Source organism: Arachis ipaensis, chromosome B8, assembly GCF_059453495.1.
Source record: "Arachis ipaensis isolate K30076 ecotype BB chromosome B8, ASM5945349v1, whole genome shotgun sequence".
Lineage (NCBI taxonomy): Eukaryota > Viridiplantae > Streptophyta > Magnoliopsida > Fabales > Fabaceae > Arachis > Arachis ipaensis.
In genome coordinates this window covers 15,217,624-15,244,744 of record NC_142443.1, presented here as the reverse complement: position 1 = coordinate 15,244,744, position 27,121 = coordinate 15,217,624, and the positions used below count along the sequence as shown (strand labels likewise).

Below are 27,121 nucleotides of genomic sequence, written 5' to 3'. Positions count from 1 at the left end.
CTAAATTCTAAATAAATTTTTTAAAAAATTAAATCATACTTAATAACTTATTACTATTAATTTAAAAAAAAAAAAGCTAGTGGGGTCGTTGCCTCCACTCTCCCCCTATGTCCGTCCCTACTTTTATATAAATAAAATAATGTTATATAACTAGCAAATATTATTATTTTTTGCTAGTACTTAGTCAATAATAATTTGAACTCATATTTACAGGATTTTGCACACAAAAAACATATAGTTTGCATTTATATTTATCAAAATTTTATACATATAAATCAATACAATTTGTATCTATATTTTTTAGAGTTTACACACATAAATTAATAAAATTTATTTATTAAATATAATTTAATATTTGTACTTGCTAAATAATAACAAAAATATTAAAAAATTACTAATTTTAATTTTTTTATATAAATATATATAATTTAATTTATTTTTAATATATATTTTAATATATTCTATTTTAATGACTTAATGTATGTCCATAATTGATTCATATATTATTGTGTTGTGTCTCCGAAAATCTCTTTACAATCAACATCATGTGTCTTTGGATCCGATGAAATTATGTACGTATGTATATCTGAATGCACAAAGTGCAAGAGATTTCCCATTGGATTTGACAACCTGTCCAATTACTTATTTGAACGTTTCAGTCTGTCTCCATGAGTCCATGTATATCCATCCCTCCTATCCTGAGAAATTCATTATCGTTGTTGAATTTAACCAGTTGGGTTAGGGAGTGGGTATTGAGTGGCTCTTAGAGTCAGGTTTGGGTTATTGGGCTTAGCCCAAAGTCCAAAAAAAAAAAAACCAGTTGGGGGAAGACGGCCGGCCACACATATATAAGTTGTTTGTTAAAATTTTTATTTTTTATAAGTAAATATAAAAATAGATGAATAGACAAGTTAATTCTTGGTTCTTGGATTCCAAACATACAAAGAAAAAAAATTAAACATACTAAAATAAAAGGTAAAAAACTATTACATTAGCCACGCATAGAGATTAAACTCACATCTCAATTTTTTTTAAAAGAAAGGAAAAAAATATGATACTATATTCAAATAATCAAATGGTTGAGTTTAGAAAATAATTAATTTTTAATTATGATAATAAATACTTAGTTAAGTTTAAAAAATCTAGAGTATTTATTCAAATTGGTCCCCAACGAATTTTGAAGTGGACGTTTTAGTCTCCAACAAAATTTAATTACACAATTAGTTCCCAATGTTTATAGACGTCCGTCACTTTAGTCCTTCTATTAGTTTACTCCGTAAAATCCTAACGATGGAGTCCAACATGTCACGTTAAGGTGAGTCAGACATTAAGTGACCCGTTAGATTGAAGACAAATTGATCCCTAAAAAGACAACAACAAAAACATTATTGTATGATGCCTTAAAACCTGAAACAATGGTCTGGAGGTCATCACCATCTTCGTTACTCTGAAAACGTGAAACCATGGCAAGTGGAGGGAATTGAACAAGCTCTTATCGTCGATGAGCTAGAGGTGGCGGAGATGGTAGCACTAGCAGTGCTTCAAGTGGCGATAAATATGGAATTGCAAGAGGAGAGAATCCAAGATGCCACTGCGGAGCCTATGCCATTGTTGCGGAGTCTGGAAAGAGAAGAATCCAAGAAGACCTTTCTTTGGGTGTTCTTATTACAGGGTAAGAAATATAGGGTATGCTTACCTTCTTATGGATTGCAAAATTTTGTTCATGGATTTACTCTGATTTTTTGCATTTTACCCTTTAATATAGGAAAATATTTCACACTGTGAATTCTTTATATGGTTTGACAAGATTTTTTCCTATGAAATACAAGGTAGCCAGTATAATGTTGTACTGGAAGAGAGGGTGAAAAAGTTGACAGATTTGGCAGATGAATTGGAGAAGAAGACTAAAAATGCAAGTAAAAGGAGGGAGCATAGCAGTCAATGCAGAAGTGTATTTGTTTTATACTAGGTTTTTTTTATTTGTCTTTTTGTAGGAAGGATGTATGTAAAAAAGGAATAGAATTAGGTTCTTATAATGGAAAGATATCTTGTAGTTGGATAAGTGATCAAAGTGTAATTGCTAATATGTAGTATGTCAGAATTGTTTAATGAAACTTCCTTTGTCCAATATTATAATCATGTGCATTCACAAAATAATGCTCCAAGAACCTGATTTAATAAAAATCAAAGCACTCATAATTATCAAAATAGTGAATAACCATAATTTCACATAATTGAAACCAAGCATCAACGTTTTCGAATATTCCAACCAAAAACTTACTTTTAGCCAGTTTATATCTGCTTCTAGCATCAAAGATACATTCCAAAAGTCTATCTTAAAGTTGCATAGCTGCACTACATAACCACAATAGGTTACCAAATGGTCTAAAAAAACTAAACAAAATAACTACGGTCAGCATAAGATCACATAGCAGTATCATTTCTTCTTTTGAAGCTTGAGTCCTGGTGTAGGCATGAACTTGAATATTTTGGCAGCAGTTTCAAAGTTTGTAGCAGCAATTGCTTCTGAAGAGACTCTTGGTATCTGATTCAGATGGAGTGACCTAAGTGCAGGTGCAGATGGCCTGTAGATCGAGGAGTTAGAGTAGATGGGGGTGAAGGTCTTGGAGCTGGAACAAGTGTCGCATGAGGTGTTGGAGTAGTGACTGGAGCTGCATGAGGTCTCAAAATTTGTTGTTCGAGTCTTGGAGGCCTAAAACTTGTTGTTGCTGCAACTTGGTTAGATGAGTTAGTAATGTGCTCTTGACGCCACATGAATTGACAAGACAAGTAAATACATAAATGGCATATAATTCATCAAATTTAATCCAATTTAGAATAGTACCTGTGGTTGTAGTTGAGGGGCAGGGTTACTTGTACTTCCTCCTTTGACCGTAGTGCAGTGGTGGATCTACTTCCACTACCCTTTTTCTTACCCTTATTCTTTGGTGGGGGTTTAGGCTTTAGTGGTCCTTTGCATGTGTTTTGCATTGTGACCAACTTCACCACATTTTTGACAAGTAAGCTTGAATGTTCTTCATCCCTTTGTTCCATCACGCACGTCCTCAACTGGGTCCGCCTTCCTTTTTTTCTTCGTGGGGTGGCCTGTAGGCCTTCTAATACTAGGTGGCTCTGGAGATAGTAGTCCAGTCTTTACTTAATACTCTTCTGAGTTGACAGGTTTGATGACATGCTCATATGTTGCTCTAAATGCATCCATCTTTAGCCAATGGTGCACATATGGTTCTGGCCTGTCACACCTCTCTTGAATAGCTGCCAATGCATGAACACATGGTATTCCTACAGATGATTAAGTGGCATTGACATACGTGCAGCAGAATGCATATCTTAAATACATATAAGTCAAATACAATATTTAATTACTACCTGTCAGTTGCCACACATTGCAAGTACAAGTTTGCCTTTTAAGATGCACACCAACCTTCTTTGAATGTGTCTATACCTCAAACACATTACGATCATTGTCACCAGTCCATCGAACTGTCTAGAACTTAGTATCCTTCATAAGGTTGCCCAAACACAGCAGAGGCGTTGAGGTGACATGATGAATAGCGTTTGAAAGACAGTTGCATAAGGCACCCTGCTGATGGCCAAGCATGGAAGAACTTGGACAATCAGTACCCAAACTTTTCAAAAGAACTTCGCAACTTGAGGCTTGGTTTGGCAAGTGACAGTTTTAATCCTTTTCGAACTATGAACGTGTCACATAGCACATGACCAGTTGTTTTAATGGTGTACAACTTTTCTCCTTGGATGTCCATGAAGTCAGAATATTGCATGCTCTCTTTGCTCATACCTGGACCTTGTTCACCAGAAAATAATATTGATGTTTTTTTGCGACCATTGATCGAAGAGCTGAAGGAGCTATGAATGTCAGGGATAGATACATATGATTCTTTTAAAAATGAAACTTTTCAAATGCATATTTCACTTCTTTGGACAATCAATGATTTCCCAGCGTATGCGATGTTGTCCGGTTGGAGTACCAAAGGAAAGTTGGCTTGCCCTTGTTGTAACCATGACACTTCTTTTTGTTATTTGAAACATAGCCAAAAGACAGTTTACATGGACCATAAGAGGTTTTTGCTAGGTGATCATGCTTGGAGGTCTAACAAGAGATCTTTTAATGGAAAAATAGAATTTAGGGATCCACCACAAATGTTAATAGGTGAAGAGGTTCTAGATATGCTAAAGTCAGTAGATAATGCTTTTGGGAAGACGCAAAGCAAAAGTAAAGGCCAATGAAAAAAAAGATCAATCTTTTTTTAGTTACCATATTAGCAGTATTATGTGATCAGGCACAACCTTGATGTAATGCATATAAAAAAAACATAGTCGACAGTATAGTTGGCGCCTTATTGGATATTCTTGGAAAGACAAATGATCATGCAAAGGCTCGTAATAATCTTAAGGATATGGACATTCGAAAGAATCTTCACCCAATAAATACGAAGGATGGCAAAAGAACTAAACTTGCTAGAGCATGCTTCTCCATGACAAAAGGGGAGAAATCCATTTGTTGTGGTGTTTTGAAGAAAACAAAATTGCCTAATGGAACTGCTTCAAACATTTCTTGTTGTGTACAACAAGAAGAGAGAAAACTTTACGGTTACAAGACTCATGATGCTCACTTCATATTACATTACCTGTTGCAAATACCAATCAAGAGCATTCTTCCAGATCATGTTGTTGTTCCTCTAGTTCACTTATGTTCCATTTTTCATTGGCTATGTCAAAAGAAAATCTCTTTAGAAGAGATTAATGGTTTAGAGTCAGAGATTATAGCGACTTTGTGCCAGTTAAAGAGGATTTTTCCCCTATCTTTTTTTATATAATGGTTCATTTGCCTATTCATTTAGCTAATGAAGTAAGGTTAGGTGGTCCCATCCAGTTTTGATGGATGTATCCGATTGAGAGATACATGTGCACACTAAAAAAGTATGTTTGTAATAGAAGTCGTCTAGAAGGATCAATTGTAGAGGGTTATTTGGCTGAAGAGTGTTTAACTTTTTGTTCAAGATTTGCATGAGGGAGTGAAAACAAGATTCAATAGAGTATCTCAGAATAATAATGAAGGCACTTCAACCAAAGATCCTGATTCAAATTTGTTCATAAACAAGGGAAGTCCATTGGGTGGAAAAAAAGGACAACTAATTATTTTGGATGAGAAGTCACTCCTTCAAGCAAATGCATATGTGTTGAACAATTGCGTTAATGTAGAGCCTTACATGAGGTAACTTTTCACTTTTCATTTGTTCTATTCCTTAGACTAATTTTGGTAGCATTACATAATAATACACATCCCTTGTAGAGAACATGGTGAGCAACAACAGCAAAACAAGCGGAAGTGAAAATGGAATGTTGTTAAAGATAAGAATGAAGACTTTATAGAATGGTTTACAAGACGTGTTGTGAAGGATGATGTTCCCGGTTGGATACGCCAGTTGTCTAAGGCTCCAAATAAAGTTGCAAAATCATTTTTTGCTTATGTCGTCAATGGGTACAGATTTAAACTAAGCGGTGAGAAGTGATGCGAAAAATACAAAATAGTGGTGTCACTGTGGTGGCTGAAACTACAAGCTTTGCTAGTGTTAAGAACAAAAAACCAATCAAGGCCAATATAAGATATTATGGTAGAATCATGGATATTGTTGAGTTATACTATTATAGCCAATTTAAAATTGTGTTATTTAAGTGTGAGTGGTTTATGGCTGAGAAAGATAATTATGGTTTGACATATGTTCATTTCAACAAAAGATGCTACCAAGATGAACCATTTGTGTTGGCAAGCCAAGCACACCAGTGCTTTTATGTGAAAGATCTATATATTTTCCAAAAGCATTATGTGATGAAAACGGTTGCAAGAGACTTGTTTAACATTGGTGTCTAATTACAATTTGACCCTAACATAAGAGAGCCACATGAATATGCGATAATCCAATACCCTTAAGTGATATTGGTGAGGTAGACTTGGTTAGACAGGGTGTGGGACCTACTATTGTTGATGTGACACCGAAGAAGATCAAACCTAAAGAAAAAGAAATAGAGTCGGATGAATTTGACAATGATGCTGAAATTTAGTGACTACAAGGTCTTGGATTATGTTGATGCTTTATTTGTCCTCTTTTTTTGCAATTGAATTATGTTGATGCTTTACTTGTCGTCCTTTTTTGCAATTGCCCTCTCTTGTTGTAATTGAAATATGTTGATCCTTTATTTTCCTCTCTTTTTGCAATTGAATTATGTTGATGCTTTATTTTGACCTCTTTTGTTGTAATTGAAATATGTTGATCCTTTATTTTCTCTCATTTTGCAATTGAAATTATGTTGATGCTTTATTTTGACCTCTCTTGTTGTAATTGAATTATGTTGATACTCTCTTTGATCTCTTTTTTTGCAATTGAATTATGTCGATGCTTTATTTGACCTGTCTTTTTTTGATACAGGATGTACAATGAAGGAAATTCCAAAAGAAAAAAGTTAAGGACCCTATCACAAATAGAGTTACAAAGAAATCCCTTAAAGATGAGGAGTCTAGTAAAGAATTCAGAAAAATTCAATTCACGAGTACTTATGCATTGCTAAAACAATTTCAAATCAAAAGGGGACATGTATTAGCTACATGTGGGGATAGTAGCAAAGATAAGATAAAACAAGGGAAAGGGGAAGATGTCAACAAAGAAGGTGACAAGAGTTGACGATGAAGGTCAAAGAAAAATGCCAACCAAGAAGATAACAAACAACAAAGACAAGGTGATCAATGAAGGTGAGGGTCAAATCAAGATGCCAACAAAGAAATTCAACGAAGAAAATCATCTAGTCAAGATAAAAGCCAATGAACATGAGGGTCAAAGTGGGAAGAAGCTGACTAGGAAGAAGGGGGCCAATGAAGAAATCAAAGGTGGAAGATGATAAGGCCAAGATGAATACCAATGACGGTGATGGCCAAAGCAAGAAGCCGACTGATAAGATGCCAACGAAGAAATCGAATGAAGAAGATGCCAACGAAAAAGAAGAACACAAGATCAAGTCTCTTATCCCAGCTATGACTTTAGATGAATTCTTCAAAAAATATGGGATATCATTGGATGAAAATGATAAAGAATATGAATATGATTATAATGATCACAATCTAAGTGTTGGTGATAGTTGTGGTAATAAAATCATCATAGAGCACTCAACTATAATTGAAGTGGTGATGAATCGAGAGGCGGTGGGGCAGACAAAGTACTTTAGGACGTGAAGACAACTCAATCCACCCTCGTCTTCTTTTCCAATGTGGTTGTCTTAATCCAAATGGTTGGACACATAACAAAGGTTGAAAATGAAAGCTCACATTACATAATACATACAAGCCTAACTTTGGAAAAGAAGGGATGATAGTAAGAGTTATTCATCAATTGGAAAGTTGAAGAAGGGACGGCAAAAGCTGAATAAGCTTATGCAGAAGTATACTAATATTCTGAAAAAGTATGTTGTCTCTATTTTTTTTACAGTAGATATGCCTTAATCCTCATCAAGATATAACTCTTGAAAACGTTGATAGGTCCAATTCTTTCCTCAATCAGCTCATTGGAATACAAATAATAAACTCGCTACTGCCACTTATTTCGACAAGCAATTGAAAAAGTTTAAGAGATTGTGTTTATCCCGGGAAAATTTGTTTATAAATAATATAAATAATATAAATAAAGTGTGGTGAATAATAAAGCAAACACACATACCAAGAAAGGAATATTAGTTATAAATGTCACACAAGTAAACGAATTAAACCCACCCAAATTCAGTGGACTAAACCCAGTTATGATATCCACCAAAACAAAAATGGATTCAATAACACCATAGCTCCATTTTGTTGTGTTCCTTTTAGTGGCACCGGGCCATATGATCCCAGTGATGGACATTGCAAAAATACTGCTTCAGCATAGCATTGTTGTCACGATAGTCACAACCCCACAAAAAGCAGCAAGAATCACATAAACCCCAAACCTTTGCTCATTAGAATGATTCTGGTTATCAGATTCGATTAATTTAGCATCAATTTCCACATCAAGAGATTTGCCAGAAGGGTGTGAGAATTTTGATATGTTACCTTCACTTGGCAATGCCGTTAATTTGTTGAACGCGACAAGCATTTTTGTGGGAACCGGTGGAGAAGCTTTTTGAAGAGTTGGTGCCGCTGTAGAGCTGCATAGTTTCTGATACGTGTTTGCCATATACAATCTACATTGCCGACAAATTCAGCATTTCTGGGATTTCTTTTACCGGAGTAAGTTGTTTCTGCCTCTTGTGTACTGAGTTTGCGCACCATTGATGTGAGAGAAAGCATAAAGGATGAATCAGAGGACTTTGTTGTGCCTGGTACATCAGAGAAAATTGAAGTAACCAAACCACTGGCATTATCACCAAACAATGAGAAATGGAACAAACTACTCAATTGTGGACTCACCAGGTAAAGTCTCCATCACTGCCGCCTCAACAAAAATGCTGTGGTCGAAAGAACTATATGCCACTTTTCCAATCCCTAGGTATCTACAAGTTTATCTTTTAACAGTAAGAATGCTTTTGGTATGTTGAAAATATTCTAATTAAAATGCTTATATAGGTAACTTCAGAAATCAACTTGGAAATTGAAAACATTTTCTAACTTAGAACTAACTACTCAAGTGAAACAGCAAGTCCAATACCTAAGGCCCAAAGAAAAAGCATTTTCGAACCATGTAGGTCACTTCAGAAATCAACTTGGAAATTAAAACAACTGACCTTATTCCTTGCCATGCATCTAATGATCATTTCCAGAAAAGTTTGTGCCTCATCATTTTTCTTTTCTCTAGAAGTGACAGCATTAGAGAGGTTTTAGTTGTCTTCCCATTGTAAAATCAAGGGCTTCCTTATTCTGATAATCCACTTTTACAAAAATGATCGATTATGTTTTTGACATCAGCATGATTTCCTCTAATGAAAAAATGATTGAAAAATCTTCTGTGCATTCTTCTACTCTTCCAGAGTTCAATAAACCATGTATAAGTATTTTGTATGTGTACAAATTAGGACAAATATCATCATCAACAATTTGGTTTAATAGTATAATTGCCTTGCCAAGTTGCTGCCTGTCGCATAACGCATGTAACAATATATTGTAAGTTTCAATATTTGGGTCCAAATTCTTGGAACAGATATATTGGAAAGGTTTCATGGCTTCATCAAATCTTTTATTCTTGCAATAACCACTAATCAAGATATTGTAACTCCAAACATTTGGAACAAAATTTCTTTCAAAGATGAGACTTTTAAATAATGCAATTGCCTCATCAAGATGCTGGTTTTTTCACACGAAATCTAAAAGGATATTATAAGTGTTTACATCGGGGAATGGTTGACCGTAATAATGCATTTCATTAACAATCTCCCATGTAGACAAGATTCTACCAGCTTTGCACAAGCCATCAACTAGAGAATTGTAAGTTACAATGTTTGGAACTATGTTCTTAAGAAACTATCTTTCCTCAAATTCATGGCCTCATCCACTCTGTTAATCTTGCAATAACCTTTAATCAAGATGTTATAACTCTAAACATCAGGCACAACACCCCTTTCAATTACCATATCAAATAAGTTTCTTGCCTCGTAAACTTTTTTGTTCAAATAATATCCATTCATCAAAATTGTGTAAGTAGTAATGTTTGGTTGCTGACCCCTTAGAATTATCACGTCGCACAAATCGTGGGCTTGTAATAGCATCTCTTCTTTGCATAATGCATCAATTATTATGTTAATGGTATACACATCTAGGTCGGTGTCTTTAACAAAAATCTCATTCAGCAATAATCCAGCTTCTTTCCATTGGCCGACATGACAAAAATCATATATTAATGAAGTGTAAGTGACAATATCAAAGGAAATTTCTCGACCAAGCATATTAAAATACAAATCTAGTGCATCATTCAAAAGTCCATCTTTGCACAACCATCAACAACAATATTGTACATTACAAGATTCAGCCTAACAAACTGACCCTCCATTTTCCAAAACCTTTGGAGAGCAACTCTTGTTTTTCCAGACTTACACAGCCCATTGATTAAGGTTCCGTACCTAACTTCATCAAACCCTAATCCTTTTGCAACTATTTTACCATTAATGTAAAGTGCATCCAAAATCTTACCACTAAGACACAACCCCTTCTTTAGTGTAGTAAAAGTTATAGCACTTGACTTAAAACCCCACTTAACAAACTTGCTCATTACCGAGAGTGCAAAACCTATTTGACCTGCATGGCCATAACAATTTATTAAGATGTTCAAAGTCACACTAAATAGTAGGATGCCCTTTGACTCCATCTGGGTATAAAGATGAATAGTCGTGGCATAATACTTCATCTTTACAATCGTTCCCAAAATTTTGGTTAATTCCACAATCGATGGCTGCGGATGCATATCAACCTTGCTATTAAATAAAGCTATAACATTTTTAATATTATCAAATTTTTAAGCATCTCGTGATGGGAGCGGCTGTGAATGAAGAAGACATAGGCTTGTACGGTGGGCATATGGCATAAAAGCAAGTAAGTTCGATGTTAGCAAAAGAAAGCGATGGAGTTTAGGGATTGCATACCGCGTTGCATACAACATGTCCTCTTAACATAAAAACTGATAATACTTCACGAAAGACAATTTTTCACTCTATGATTATCAATATTGCCTGAAACCGTTTAGCTATCTTAAGAATAAAGAAGACGACTTTAGATATTTAATACAATACAACTTTCCTATTTGTATTAAGAATATTTTAGCACAACAACTACAATTCATTTATCTCAATAGAAATTAAAAGCTAAGTAGTTGCCACAAACAAATAAATAAAAATAAAAGAAGAAAACTCAAAATTAGCACTTTAAAGCGAGAACAACAAAATCAGAGGCAAAGTGGCAAACACAACAATGGTGGAATCAAAAGCGGAAGCGGAAGCAGAACACGGAAAAGAGAGAACTGAGAAGAGTTGCAGAATCGAAGTGGAGAGAGGCATGTTATTGTTAGGGTTCTGCTTCACAATTGTTTTTTTTTCATTTTAAATATTTTATAATCATGCTACATGTTAGCTGTACATTTAAAGTAGGAGTTAAACCCTAAAATATTCCCTGTGGCTTCGTGCACTAAAATCGCCCGTAAAATTCTAATTGCACCAATTATGTCCCTGAGATTGACAAGAATGCACCACAATAGTCCCTGACCTATTTTGCATTAACGACGTGATGTCGTGACTTGATGACGTGGACTGTTAGTGACACGTGTCACTCCATGATTTAGCCACGTGTAATGGTATAATGATGTATTGACCAGTGACACGTGGCATGCTGATGTAGACGGTTGTGTCACGTGTGTCATAATGCTATTTGGCCATGTGTCTATTTGTGCCACGTATCGCCACAATATTCGTCCACGTGTCACTCGCTGTGTGATCATTGTAGATGCACCAAATTAGTTCCTCACTTTGCATTAAGTGACTCATTTTAGTCTCTGAAATTGAATGTCCGGTGACAACCATCCATATTAGCATGCCATGTGTCACCAGTCAACACATCATTATATCATTACATGTGATCAAACCATGGAGTGACACATGTCACTAACAACCCACGTGTCACCGATCAACATATCATCATATCATTACACGCGTGTATATCTTGTTTACAGTGTAAACGAGATAAGAGTTGGGCATGGCTATAAATATATGTCGTTGAAAGCAAGGTTTTGGTCCCGAATTTAAACTTTTTGACCACTTTCTCCTCTCTTTTATCCCTTTCTATCTATATTATCGAGAAATACGACAATGGCGCGCACAGAAGGTAATGATCGGAACATCAACCGGCTGAATGAGACTTGACGTTATGCCGGGGCACAGGACTCTGAGGTTAGTTTTGTTATCTTAACTTTTATGTCACTTCAGAAATCAACTTGGAAATTAAAACAACTGACCTTATTCCTTGCCAAGCATCTAATGATCATTTGCAGAAAAGTTTGTGCCTCATCCTTTTTCTTTTCTCTAGAAGTGACAGCATTAGAGAGGTTTTAGTTGTCTTCCCATTGTAAAATCAAGGGTTTTTCTATTCTGATAATCCACTTTTACAAAGATGATCGATTATGTTTTTGACATCTACATGATTTCCTCTAATGAAAAAATGTTTGAAAAATCTTTTGTGCATTCTTCTATTCTTGCAGAGTTCTATAAACCATGTATAAGTATTTTGTATGTGTACAAATTAGGACAAATATCATCATCAACAACTTGGTTTAATAGTATAATTGCCATGCCAAGTTGCTGCCTGTCGCATAACGCGTGTAACAATATATTGTAAGTTTCAATATTTGGATCCAAATTCTTGGAACACATATATTGGAAAGGTTTCACGGCTTCATCAAATCTTTTGTTCTTGCAATAACCACTAATTAAGATAGTGTGAACAAAATTTCTTTCGAAGATGAGACTTTTAAATAATGCAATTGTCTCATCAAGATGCTGGTTGTTGCACACGAAATCTAAAAGGATATTATAAGTGTTTAAATCAGGGAATGGTTGACCACAGTAATGCATTTCATTAACAATCTCCCACGCAGACGAGATTCTACCAACTTTGCACAAGCCATCAACTAGAGAATTGTAAGTTACAATGTTTAGAACTATGTTCTTAAGAAACATATTTTTCCTCAAATTCATGGCCTCATCCACTCTGTTAATCTTGCAATAACCTTTAATCAAGATGTTATAACTCCAAACATCTGGCACAATACCCCTTTCAATTACCATATCAAATAAGTTTCTTGCCTCATTAACTTTATTGTTCAAACAATATCCATTCATCAAAATTGTGTAAGTAATAATGTTTGGTTGCTGACCCCTTAGAATCATCACATCGCACAAATCATAGGCTTGTAATAGCATCTGTTCTTTCCATAATGCATCGATTATTATGTTAAAGGTATACACATCTAGGCTGGTGTCTTTAACAAAAATCTCATTCAGCAATAATCCAGCTTCTTTCCATTGGCCCACATGACAAAAACTATATATTAATGAAGTATAAGTGACAATATCAGGGGGAATTCCTTGACCAAGTATATTAAAATACAAATCCAGTGCATCATTCAAAAGTCCATCTTTGCACAAATCATCAACAACAATATTGTACATTACAAGATTCGGTCTAACAAACTGACCCTCCATTTTCCAAAGCTTTTGGAGAGCAACTCTTATTTCTCCAGACTTACACAACCCATTGATTAAAGTTCCATACATAACTTCATCAAACCATAATCCTTTTGCAAATATTTTACCATTAATGTAGAGTGCATCCAAAATCTTACCATTAAGGCACAACCCCTTCTTTAGAGTAGTAAAAGTTACAACACTTGGCTTAAAACCCCACTTAACAAACTTGCTCATTATCGAGAGTACAAAACCATCTGACCTGCATGGCCATAACAACTAATTAAGATGTTCAAAGTATCACTAAATGGTAGGATGTCCTTTGACTCCAACTGGGTATAAAGATGAATAGCCGTAGCATAATACTTCATATTTATAATCGTTCCCAAGATTTTGGTCAATTCCACAATCGATGGCTGCAGATGCATATCAACCTTGCAATTAAATAAAGCTACAGCATCTTCAACATTATCAAATTTGTAAGTGTCTCGTGATGGAAGCGGCTGTGAATGAAGAAGACATAGCCTTGTACGGTGGGCATATGGCATAACAGCAAGTAAGTTTGATGATGGCAGAAGAAAGAAAGCAATGGAGTTTAGGGATTGCATACCTCGTTGCATATAACATGTCCTCTTAACATAAAAACTCATGATACTTCACGAAACACAATTTTTCACTCTATGATTATCAATATTTCCTGAAACCGTTTAGCTACCTTAAGCATGAAGAAGACGACTTTAGATATTTAATACAATACAACTTTCCTATTTGTATTAAGAATGTTTTAGCACAACAACTACAATTCATTAATCTCAATAGAAATTAAAAACTAAGAAGTTGCCATAAACAAAAAAATAAAAATAAAAGAAGAAAACTCAAAATTAGCATCTTAAAGCGAGAATAGCAGAAGCAGAGGAAAAGTGGCGAACGCAGCAATGGTGAAATCGAAACCAGAAGTGGAAGCAGAACACGGAAAAGAGAGAACTGAGAAGAGTTGCAGAATCGAAGTGGAAAGGCATGTTATTGTTAGGGTTCTGTTTCACAATTGTTTTTTTTTTCAATTTAAATATTTTATAATCGTGCTACGTATAGCTGTACATTAAAAGTAGGAGTTAAACCCCAAAATATTTCCTGTGGCTTCGTGCACTAAAATCGCCCGTAAAATTCTAATTGCACCAATTATGTCCCTGAGATTGACAAAAATGCACTGCATTAATCTTTGACTTATTTTGCATTAACAACATGATGACATGACTTGATGACGTGGACTGTTAGTGACACGTGTTACTCTATGATTTGGCCACGTGTAATGGTATGATGATATGTTGACCGGTGATACGTGGCATGCTGATGTAGACGGTTGTGTCACGTGTCATAATGCTATTTGGCCATGTGTCCATTTGTGCCACGTATCGTAACAGTATTCGTCCACGTGTCATTCGCTATGTCATAATTGTAGATGAACCAAATTAGTCCCTCACTTTGCGTTAAGTGACTCATTTTAGTCCCTGAAATTGAATGTCTGGTGGCAACCATCCATATCAGCATGCCATGTGTCACCGGTCAACACATCATCATATCATTACATGTGATCAAACCATGGAGTGACACATGTCACTAACAACCCACGTGTCACCGGTCAACACATCATCATATCATTACACGCGCGCATATCTCGTTTACAGTGTAAACGAGGTACGTGTAAAGTTATCTCGTTTACACTGTAAACGAGATAAGAGTTGGGGACGACTATAAATATATGTCGTTGACAGCAAGGTTTTGGTCCCCAATTTAAACTTCTTGACCACTTTCTCCTCTCTTTTACCCCTTTCTATCTATATTATCGAGTAATACGACGATGGCGCACGCAGAAGGTAGTGATCGGGACACCAACCGCCTGAATGAGACTTGACATTATGCGGGGGCACAGGACTCTGAGGTTAGTCTTGTTATCTTAACTTTTATGTAATCCCATATATATATATATATATATATATAGCCATGGTTAGGGTATTTGTCAAGAACTAGAATACAGTTTGTATTACTAGAAATAGGTCACTGATTGAAGTTTGAAACTCCAGTTTATTTTTTCTGTATTAGGTTGTTACTAAATAATTATTAATTTAGTTAGTAACTAGCCAAGTTTGATAATTAGATTATGAAGTTAAGTCAGACTTTGTTGGTTACATTGTTAATAACTTTATTGAATGTGTTAAATTCACGTAACGGAATGAGGAAATGTGTATTAGTTAAGAAAGTACATAGTCACAAAGTATGTTGTGTCGACATAAATCCAGTTAGTACATAGGTGTAAGATTCTATTAGGGTTATGTGTAGAATAGTGAAGACAGTTTGCTATGTTGATGGACCTATCCAATTATTTATTTTTTAATAATTGTGAATATATATTATTTTGTCAGAGGCCTCGCCTTCTCCTCCCCCGACAAGTGAGCCATACCCTTCTTCCACCATACGCCATCGTCTTGTATCTAAGGGAGGTTGTATTCAGCGACCCGGTACATCTCAGGGATTTCACATTCGACAACTCCCTGATTACGACATTTGTGGAGGGATGGCGTCCGAAGACCCACACATTCCATCTCCCGTGGGGTGAGGCCAATATCACCATGTAGGACGTGGCGTACTGATGAGCGGATAATTTATACGCTTTTTGGCATTGTTTTTAGTATGTTTTTAGTAGAATCTAGTCACTTTTAGGGATGTTTTCATTGTTTTTTATGTTAAATTCACATTTCTGGACTTTACTATGAGTTTGTGTGTTTTTCTGTGATTTCAGATATTTTCTGGCTGAAATTGAGGGACTCGAGCAAAAATCAAATTCAGAGGTTGAAGAATGACTGCTGATGCTGTTGGATTCTGACCTCCCTGAACTCAAACTGGATTTTCTGGAGCTACAGAACTCAAAATGGCGCGCTTCCAATTGCGTTGGAAAGTAGACATCCAGGGCTTTCCAGCAATATATAATAGTCCATACTTTGCTCGAGAATAGATGACGTAAACTGGTGTTCAACGCCAGTTCTCTGCCCAAATCTGGCGTCCAGCGCCAGAAAAGGATCCAAAACCAGAGTTCAACGCCAGAAAAGGATCCAAAACTGGCGTTGAACGCTCAAAAGAGCCTCTGCACGTGGAAAGCTTTAGCTCAGCCCAAGCACACACCAAGTGGGCCCCGGAAGTGGATTTATGCATCAATTACTTACTTCTGTAAACCCTAGTGACCAGTCTAGTATATATAGGACCTTTTACTATTGTATTAGAGATCTCTCATGACATTTCAGATCTGAATTTTGTACTCTTTGATGGCATGAGTCTCTAAACTCCATTGTTGGGGGTGAGGAGCTCTGCTGTGTCTCGATGGATTAATGCAAGTATTTCTGTTTTCCATTCAAACACGCTTGTTCCTATCTAAGATGTTCATTTGCGCTTAATTGTGATGAAGGTGATGATCTGTGACACTCATCACCTTCCTCAACCCATGAACGTGTGCCTGACAACCACCTCCGTTCTATATCCGATTGAATGAATATCTCTTAGATTTCTTAATTAGAATCTTCGTGGTATAAGCTAGATCGATGGCGGCATTCATGAGGATCCGAAAAGTCTAAACCTTGTCTGTGGTATTCCGAGTAGGATCCGATGATCGAATGACTGTGACGTGCTTCAAACTCACGAGTGCTGGGCGTTAGTGACAGACGCAAAAGAATCAAGGGATTCTATTCTATTCCAGTAGGAGCGGGAACCAACCAGTGATTAGCCGTGCTGTGACAGAGCATGTGAGCATATTCTTCACTGAGAGGATGGGATGTAGCCATTGACGACGGTGATCCCCTACATACAGCTTGCCATAGGAGGACGTGCGTGCGTGAAGCAGAAGACAGAGGGAAGCAAAGATTCAGAAGACAAAGCATCTCCAAAACTCCAACATATTCTCCATTACTGCATAACAAGTAACCTTTAATCCATGCTCTCTTGTTTATTCGCGATTCAACTGATCAATATAATTGACTTTCTAACTAAGATTTACAAGATAACCATAGATTGCTTCAAACCAACAATCTCCGTGGGATTCGACCCTTACTCACGTAAGGTATTACTTGGACGACCCAGTGCACTTGCTGGTTAGTGGTACTAGTTGTGAAAAGTGTGATTCATAATTAGTGCACCACGTACCACCTTGGGCTACGTGCACACGGAGACCCAGTTGGGGGTGCTTCCGTGACTTCTACAGGTGGTACCGCACGGAGACGTGTGAGTTGGTGGAGCGACTACTCGGTGCCAGGCCTCTGGTGGTTCACAGCAGGCGGCGCAGAGGAAGGAGTCGTTCTCGCTGAAGCTTGTATGACTGTGAGACTGTGTCCGCCAGATGGCACCAACAGCGACCTAGAGACCCTTCGACAGTATGCTAAGTGTTACATTATGTTACTGATCAGAGGCTACCTGATGACGGATAAGTCGAACAACTTGGTCCATCTGCGTTAGCTGTCGCTGCTTCAGGACTTTGGGCGGTACTGGGAGTTGTCTTGGGGCTCGGTTGTGCTAGCCTAAACGTACCGGTCACTATGCTCGGTAGCACACCGAGGCGTCATGGATGTCGCTGCCTACACTACGCTCTTGATGTGCTAGTGATGAGCGGATATTTTATACGCTTTTTTATGTTATTTTATTAGTATTTTCAGCATATTTTGTTAAGTTTTATTCTGTTTTTGTATGTTTTAATGCAAAATTTACTTTTTGGATACTACATTGAGCTTTTGTGTTTTCTTATGATTTTAGGTAATTTTTGGGTGAATTTGGCAAGTTTTGGCAAAGTCTAATTTAGAGGCAAAGAAAGGACAACAGATGATGTCAGATCCTGACCTCTGTGCATTCAAATGAGCATTTCTGGACCTACAGAAGTCCAAATGAAGCGTTTTCAATGGCGTTGAAAAGTTAACTTCCATAGCTTTCCAGCTATATATAATGGTCTATACTTTGCTTTGGAAATGAAGGCCCAAAATAGGCGTTGAACACCCAAACTACCCCCTTTCTGGCGTTCAACACCCCAAGAGGACAGAACCCAGTGTTGAACGCCCTAAACTGGCGTTCAACGCCACAAAGGGAGCAAGGTAGTGCACTCACACCCCCTAGTGGGCGTTCAACACCCACTCACTCAAGTTGGACACCAAGCTCAACCCAAACACTCACCAAGTGGGCCTAGAAGTGGATTTTCGCACCTTTTTGCTTAGTTTCTTTCATTATTGTAATTTCTAATTATTATTAGTTTCTTTTTAAGTCTAGTCATTAGTATAAATAAGGGAAGATCACCATTGTTTAGAGATCTTATTTTCCCACTAGATTCAAACTTCATATTATTTCTCTGTACAGTATGAGCAACTAAACCTCCTAGGTTAAGGTTAGGAGCTCTGCTGATTTCTATGGATTAATGCAATTACTTTCTACTTCAATCTATGTTTGATTCTATTCTATGATGCATTGTCGTTCTTCATCTTTATGAATCTCGATTCTACATGAGTTGCTTACGAGTCCTGACCCGGATAGTAATGAGCTACAACTTGAGAATGCATCACGGGTTCTAACAAGTTATCTGGGCTAATTGGGGTATGTGACATAAAACCTCGTTAGCCATGGGTAATTGAGGTTCCTGTGGTTCTAAGGGCTAGAACCATAAGAGCGTCAGTCTCTGATCCAGAAGATCCGACCTTATCTGTGGCGTTTTGAGTAGGATCATCAAGAGATTGGATTGCGCGCGCTTCACCCTCTTCCAAATTGATCTAGTCCGTTCGGATGTTTGGTTTGGACCTGAGGAGATTAATGACCACGACTAATGGCTTAATCACTTACAGCCTTGCCATTGAAGGAATCATTCATCATTGGAGTAGTTAGTATGATGTGTTAATCCAGAAGAAGATCTGCAGGATAATCACAGCCATGGTTATTGCTTGTTTATGCGCCTACAACAACCAACAACTATCTTTTTATTCGCCTGACTAAGATCTGCAGGATAATCACAGCTTGCTCAATCCGGCAATCCTCGTGGAATTCGACCCTCACTCACCTGAGGTATTACTTGGATGAGCCGGTGCACTTACTGGTTTAGTTGTGCGAGTCACAAATTCGCGCACCACCTAGATATACCAGAGATTTCCTCAATGATGTCCACCAGAGTGAGGGATTTTCATGTATCCTATGGCTGCGAGGTAACAACTGTTTATGTCTTTACTGTGTTATCAATTTGTAACCTTTTTTGATATTCTGCATAATGAGAACTGTTGTTATTCTATTAATTGGTGTCAGGTTGATAGGATCGCAGTAGCAGAGCAGAGACCAGCATGAGAGGAGGGTTCTACACTGGAGAGTGGCGATAGACCAGTTACGATTCAACGAGGTTAGCACCACGGTTGATACAACCTCTTTTTTAATTTAGTCCTTTACGTAGATTTTGGTTTTTATGCAAATTATAAGTTAGTACGAACAACTTCTACAACCGTTCATACGTGATGCGTATGATGGTAGAAATTGGCAAGTACCGTGTACCCTTGAGAATTGCATTGATGCACTCCGACAGATTTGTTGTCATATAACCAAACCGCCGACCACTGTTGCAGTGTTGTAGCCATATCTCTGGGTTGAAACAGCCTGCCCAGTCCGCCATCCCAGGCGACAACCCTCTCAAGGCATCCATGTACCACTCGTACCAACCTTACTTAGACTATAAGCGGCATTTATAAGGTATCGCTTGCTCTCGGCTGACTTAAAACGAGTCATGAAGTTCGCTGCCATGTGTCTAATACAGTAAGCATGGAATGCCCTTGGAAGATGCCAACCACTATCATCGGCATTGATTGCAGCCTTGATGGCCTGCGATTTATCAGAGATAACCAACATGCCTTATTGTAGGGTAACATGGCATCTTAGATTAGTAAGGAAGAACGACCATGACTCTATACTCACAGACTCCACAATGGCAAAAGCATTAGGCAGGATATTGCTGTTGCCGTCTTGTGCCACTGCAATAAGCAACACCCTACCGTATCTGCCATACAGATGCATGCCATCGACGAAAAGAAACGGCTTGCAATGCTTGAAAGCCTCAACACAGGACGGAAAAGTCTAAAATACTTTGTCGAACATGCTACAGTTGCGGACCAGAAGATGCCCATCATAGTACGGCACGGCCTGTAACTCACACATAGTTCCCGGGAAACAACTCTGCAGGGCCTGAAGCAGTTATGGCACCTTGTTATCTGACTCCTCCCAGTCCCCGTAGATCTGATAAATTGCCTTTTGCTTTGCCATCCACACCTTTCTGTAGGAGGGTTTGAAGTGACAGCTCTGTCGGACCGCACCTTGTAGGATAGGGATGCTGATGGATGGGTTGGACTGTATCAACGGCAGGATGACCTTGCAGATGAGACTGCTATCTAACTGTCGATGGTTCTGGGACATGGTGGGTGCCAAACAAGTGTGCGCTCCACCAACCCTACGGACCTCCCTAACGAAATAAAACAGCCATGGTTGGAAACTACTTAATATATAGAAACCATAAATGAGTAGGTACGCCTCAATTAAACTTGAACTCACCGGTATCCGAGGTTCCGTCGAAGGGCAACACGGAGCCTCTATGGACACCCATTTGCAGCTTGACGGCAATGCACGTGGTACTTTAATCGGTCTGATTCTATCACTTGGTACTCAGCACTCCTGCGAATACTGTAGTTCTTCACACCTTGCATCACTGCATCTCGGCATTTGAATTTGTGACCGATCCAAAACTCTACCCCACCGTCTAGGTTGTAAAAATTAGTTCGTAATTACAATTTGCTTTCTCATATGTAAAAATTAAAGAATAATGTTAAGCATCAATTATGGGCACAAAAAAATCTTGGAAAGTAGGAGTATTTTGATGAAATGAATAATAGAAAGAAAGAATTTCCTCAAAGTTGATGAGGAGAAACAGTGGGTTCTATATTTGAAAATAAAGCATGCATTTGTGTTGCAGAGTTTCAGTTATGACCAGACCAGTCACACAATTAATATTTCAACTGTTAAGAACATGATTTTCCATGGTCAACAATCAATGTTGTCCCATGGTAAAAACTTAGAACTAAAATGGACCAAAAAAAGAAAAAAAATAATTAAAACTTTTAATTTGATTACTACTGATTTTTTTCTTTCAATATATGTCTTTAAAGTTTTAAAATTGTCAGGTTAGTCTGTATATATATGAAGTGAGATTATAGTTCAATTTAGTGTTTGAATAATCAATTATATTATTTAAGAATTAAGTTAATATGTGTCTCAAAAATACATATTATAATTATTAATTAAAAAAATCTTTTATATAAAAGTTATAAATTTTAAATTTTAATACATTCATGTATTTACTAAATATTAAAAAAATCTACTAATAGAATAATAATAGCTTAATATCCTGAACTAAGAACACGTTAATTAAATTCGCTACTCAATTCTAATATCACCAAAAACTATAACTCAAAAATATTGTGTAAAGTTAATCAATGATATGATATATTATGTGATGGTTAGTTTGTTTGTGTATTCAAAAATTAAAACTGAAACAGTAGATTATATATAAGAACCAAGAAGAGTAAGCAAGTGTATATACATAAACTTAATTTTTATTGACGGTATAAAAGAGAAGGAAAACACGTATTTAAACTAAATAAGAAAAAACTTACACAATTCTACCAAAAACAAAAACACAACGTGAATCACCCAAAAACAACATTTTATGTAATTCGAATGAATCCAATTCAAATTACACAAAGCAATAGTAATTCGAATTAACCTAAGTCGAACTACGTGTGACTTTAATAATTTGAATCATACTGATTCGAATTATATATGCTTGAGCTCTATATGATAATTCGAATAACATTCATTTGAATTACACACAAACAAGTACCCCCACTGGTTCAAATCAACATGTATTGAACTCGCACACTGCTTTGAAACTCCTAGTAATTCGAAATAACCTGATTCGAATTATCCCCGATTTGGCTGCCCCTAGTAATTCGAAACAACCTTATTCGAATTACAAAGGCTTAGCCTATAAATAGAGTTCAAGTCAACCTCATTCGAACCACTATCCCAAACCCTTGCCTCTACCAAATCCCAGAGAAAACTCATTCCGTATGATTGCAACAAAGTGTTCAACAGAATATTCAGTTGATGGGGGATGACCCAGACCAACTCTATCGTTTAGATGGCGTCGCCCATATAGCTGGTGTCATCATTGAAGAGGTGAGTGCCATTTTTTCCTTTTAAAACAGGAATTAGTATGTTATATTTTTTACATTTTTACCTTTTGTATATTATAATGATAGTAATTATATACCGTTGTTAAGTGGTTATAATAGTGGTTTATTAGTGAACACAAATAAATAAAAAAGTATGAGTAGTAAGGAGGGTGAAAGTTATCTAAAGTAAGTTTTTTCTTTTTCACATGAGTAGTAATCATTGAAGTAATTTTTTTAGCGTAATATTATACTCTCTCTGAGAAAATTTTTTATGGTAATTAAGTATACCCTTTTTAGGAAGTTTTTAAAAAATTTTCTCGTTAGGCCCACTTTGATGTATTTGAGGTTATTTTCCATTTTAACGTGTAACATGATTTGGTAGAATACAAGTTGTATGTTCTGCTCTACGATATGCATTAGTGAATGATGTTGTGTAAATATGTTCCGAGCCAAGTGACAATCTAATACATTCTTTATGCAGCCCCACCGATGTACCTCGAGCATGCGACGGCAGCAGGGTATGCGCCTAGACGAGAAGTACGTTCTGTACTTGCAGATGATCGGCTTATACCATCTAGCGAGGCTAAATGAGAGATGGTTTAGGCTGGATGAGCCCCTAGTTAGTGCATTTGTGGAGCGTTAGCGTCCGGAGACGCACACATTTCATATGCCATTCGGGGAGTGCACGATTACACTGCAGGACGTGTCGTACTAGTTAGGGCTGCCGATCGATGGGCATTATGTTAGTGGGTGCTTGACAGATTTTCAGACGTACATCGAGGGTGGTCACCCAGCTTGGGTATGGTTCGAGGAGCTGCTGGGTGAGTTGCCTCCTGCGAACTGCATCTAGAAGTTCGCAGTGAACTGCAGCTGGTTCCAGGATACGTTCGGCGAGCTTCCTAAGGGGGTCGACGAGCCCACGGTTAGGAGGTATGCCCGGTATGACTGTGGGTCCATCATACGGTGGCCAAAAATCCTCAGGGATGGGAGGGGTGAATCACATCCGATACACATTGAACACCGAGCTAAGATGATACACCTGATGCACATAGGGATGCCAAGTGTGCCGTGAATAAGCACAACATGCTAAGGCATGACAGCAAGGATAATGAAGTGCCTGAAAATATCCACAATCACATGTCTGAGCTGTGAGCGACACTCTGTAACTACCAAGTGAGAATGATCAAGTAGGCGTGGTCTCGGCGACAGTGAACTCAGAATTATCTCTGTCATACAAAGTCACTGTGAAGCACCTCGACGTCTTCAGATTTGCCTCTATATCCTTCACCAGGTGTTAGCTGAACTGTTGTCTGGTTCCCAGCTGGGCCTCGGCCTCGGCCTCTCTCCCCTTGCGAACAAATAGTTCGGCCAACCTCCCGTAAGTGGCCTTCACTAGTGAACACACCGGAAGGTTCCTGACTCCCTTCAATATGGAGTTGACACACTCAGAAATATTCGTCGTCATATGGTCGTATCTCCTACCATCATCCCGATGTTGTGTCCACATTGCATACTCAATCCTGTTAGCCCAGTCACACATGGCAGGGTCATCACTTCATAGAATATCAAACCAGTAATCGAATTCCACCTCAGTCTTCGCATATGCTGCATTCACAAGAAGCCTCCGTGCATCCTTGCCCTTAAAAGTGAGGGCAAAATTTTTAGCCACATGTCGAATACAAAATACACGATATGCAGCAGGTGGCAGCCAACCTCCGTCCGGAGCCTCAAGTGCGGCCTTGATACCGTTGTGCCTATCTGATATCACCAAAATATCCGGCTGTGGGGTCACGTGCTGGCAAAGATGGGATAGAAAAAAAGACCAGGACTCAGCATTCTCACCCTCCACGAGTGCAAATGCAACAGGCAGGATGTTGGAGTTCCCGTCTTGTGCAATCGCAACGATCAACGTACCCCCTACTGTACAGGTACGTCCTGTCAATACTGACCAATAGCTTGCAATGACGGAATGCCTCTATACACGGTGGGACTGTCCAGAAAAACCGGTGAAAATAGGCTTGCGATTCATCCACTTGCCCACCCACTCGAACAGGACTCGTCCTCAACATTGCAACACTACCAGGCATCGTCAGCTGCACACCTAAGACCCATCGCGGCAGCTCGTTGTATGACTCATTCCAGTCTCCGTAAATCTTTGCCACGACCTTCTGCTTAGCCAACCAAACCCTCCTATAAGTCGGCCTAAACCCGAAATGTGCCTCTGTCACATTCAGCAGTACCTTGATACAGACGGATGCATTAGCTTTAACCATTGGCATGATGTAGGCCGAGATCACATGATAATCAAGACTCCTGTGATCGCTTGAGATCGACATGGCCAAACAAGTATGAGGGTCGTTGTACCGTTTTACCTCCTAAATACCTCTGCGCTGGCGAAAACTGATCCTAATCAACCATGTGCACCTGTTGCCAAATTCAGTACACTTCCCAAGGTACTTGCGATAATTGGACTCCACCACTTTGTATTGTACCCCCCGTCGGTTGCTATATGTCTTCACGCTTAACACAGCCTCCTCTTTATCCTGAAACTGCTGACCAACCTGAAACTCTGATAGACCTCCAGAACCTTGCATATCTCTGGCACCAAATCCAATAGGTTCCCCAAGAACCCCCTCCTGTCTCATGGCATTCAAGTCCAAAGATGAAAAGTGTGGGGGGTACTGCTGAGTCCCTGAGATGGAACCACCGGCAGCCCCAGCTAGATTACTTGCTGCTATGTCATCACCACTATCATCAGCAATAAAGTCCGGCTCCACATCATCAGCGTCATCATCATCCGGCAATGCATCGTTCATCCCAGCTGGTGCCCCACACTATAATGAAATCGGCGCCCTATCAATGATACCAACTTCTCTGCCACCACTGCGGTTGAGATCAATGACGAACGACGGGGAGGCCACATGCTCGTCCTGGGGTGCAATCACAGGCACGGATGAAGATGCACCAACAGGTCTCGAACTAGAATAGGCTGCCGTTACTGGAGTTTGGGTATTCCGGTTCGAACCACCTGAGCTAGAGACCATATCAACCAGCTTTGCCAACAGCTCAGGTGTCCTGACCTCGGGAAACTGCCGACGACAATGGAACAGGACCTCCAAATCCTCGTCACTCCCTATGACAAACGAATCGTATTTTACGTCATCTCGCAGCACTGAGATCGGAAGGCGATAGAATAACTTCTCAACCCGTTTCATGCCTTGCAACCCAAGTTTCTGTATTATTGAATTTAGGAAATCAGCGAAGCTCGTTGTAGATTTCAGAAAAATACTGAGGGGATCCTTATCAGTAAACTTAACACCAGAACATATTTTTTTCTTAATTGACTCTCTATAATGCACCAAACATAAACAACTCTCCTCATTAACCATTGTTTTCGCTCTAATGGAAGGAATTCACGTTCACACCATATTTATACACATTGGCCCTTAATAATTCGAAACAACCAATTTCGAATTATATATATGTAGTTCGAAGCAACCTCATTCGAACTACTATGTCTGGCTTCCTTGCTTAATTCGAATCAGTATGATTCGAACTATTATAATACAAGATGCATATCATGTTGATTCGAACTACCTACGACTAAATCCATGCATAATTCGAATTTACGCTTCCCTATTCATTCGAAGTGTGTTAATACGAATTACTAGTGTTTTCATAGTTCGAATTAGCTTAACTCGAATTACATGAAAATATGCTTTTGGGTGATCCATGTCAGTTTTTTACTTTCGGTAGATTCGTGTAAATTTTTCTTCCATTTAGTTTAATATAATTTTTTATCTGTAAAAGAGTATTGTACTGACAAAATTAATATAATTAATTTTTTAATTTGTTATTTAAAAAATTATTTAAATGTATAAATCTGATTAGATAATTATCAAAATATAAAATTTTCTATATGAAAAATAAAATTAAATAAATTATACATAGAGAGAGGGGGGAAGATAAAACCATTCTAATTAACCCAATAATTATTTCACCAGCTTCAATAAAGGCAATTCCTATTTCCTAATATATAGGAAGAAAGAAATCAGGACGTTTGTAAATTATATTAGGTATTTTTCCTTCAACCCTATCAAGTTTCATGGGCAAGAAAAATTAAGTAAAAATAATAATTAAGTCTGAAAATTTCCAAAAGAAATTAAACTCTTCAGTCTTTAGTCACCAAAAAAAACTCTTCAGTCTTAACTATATATATTTTCAACAAATTAAATTAAACACACAATATATAGAATTCTTTAACTTCCCAAAAAAAAAAAAATATGAGCCATCAGTAAAGAATGCTTAAATTCTGTGAATATAGAATTCACCTGCCAACATGTCATTTTGTTCCTCTCATTTTTTCTTTAGCGCCCAGCCCACCCAAAATAAAATTCAGTAAAGTACCTTGCGGCCTTCCCATAGCCTTTTGATGCTGCTACCAGGCAAATTCAATCCAACAAGACTGTCATAATGTTCAAAGTTCAATGGCAAAGAAGAGAAACGATAGCCATGCCAGTAAAGATTATGAATTTCGGCTTGCTTCACGAGGAATTCTCTTGTTGGAGAGATAGCAATAATCATTAAGAGTAGTTAAAAAAGGATCATTACCTGAGAGGTGT

At 37.8% G+C, this 27,121-nt stretch overlaps 1 protein-coding gene and 4 pseudogenes across 1 annotated transcript; 2 read left to right on the top strand and 3 right to left on the bottom strand.

Moving 5' to 3' along the window:
• The first annotated feature begins 1,521 nt into the window (after positions 1 to 1,521).
• On the top strand, positions 1,522 to 6,102 carry LOC148547288 (uncharacterized; annotated as a pseudogene).
• A 444-nt stretch (positions 6,103 to 6,546) lies between these two features.
• LOC148547287 (uncharacterized) lies at positions 6,547 to 7,264 on the top strand (annotated as a pseudogene).
• A 1,683-nt stretch (positions 7,265 to 8,947) lies between these two features.
• Positions 8,948 to 10,649, bottom strand: LOC148547286 (uncharacterized; annotated as a pseudogene).
• Positions 10,650 to 12,240: 1,591 nt separating this feature from the next.
• On the bottom strand, positions 12,241 to 13,848 carry LOC107610543 (uncharacterized; annotated as a pseudogene).
• Positions 13,849 to 23,793: 9,945 nt separating this feature from the next.
• On the bottom strand, positions 23,794 to 24,835 carry LOC148547285 (uncharacterized). Its single transcript, XM_088495372.1, has 3 exons — positions 24,449 to 24,835; positions 24,071 to 24,294; positions 23,794 to 24,019 (listed from the first exon to the last, which is right to left on the bottom strand). The coding sequence occupies exons 1-3, from the start codon at positions 24,833 to 24,835 to the stop codon at positions 23,794 to 23,796; spliced, it is 837 nt and encodes a 278-aa protein (XP_088351498.1).
• Between the last annotated feature and the right edge of the window lie 2,286 nt (positions 24,836 to 27,121).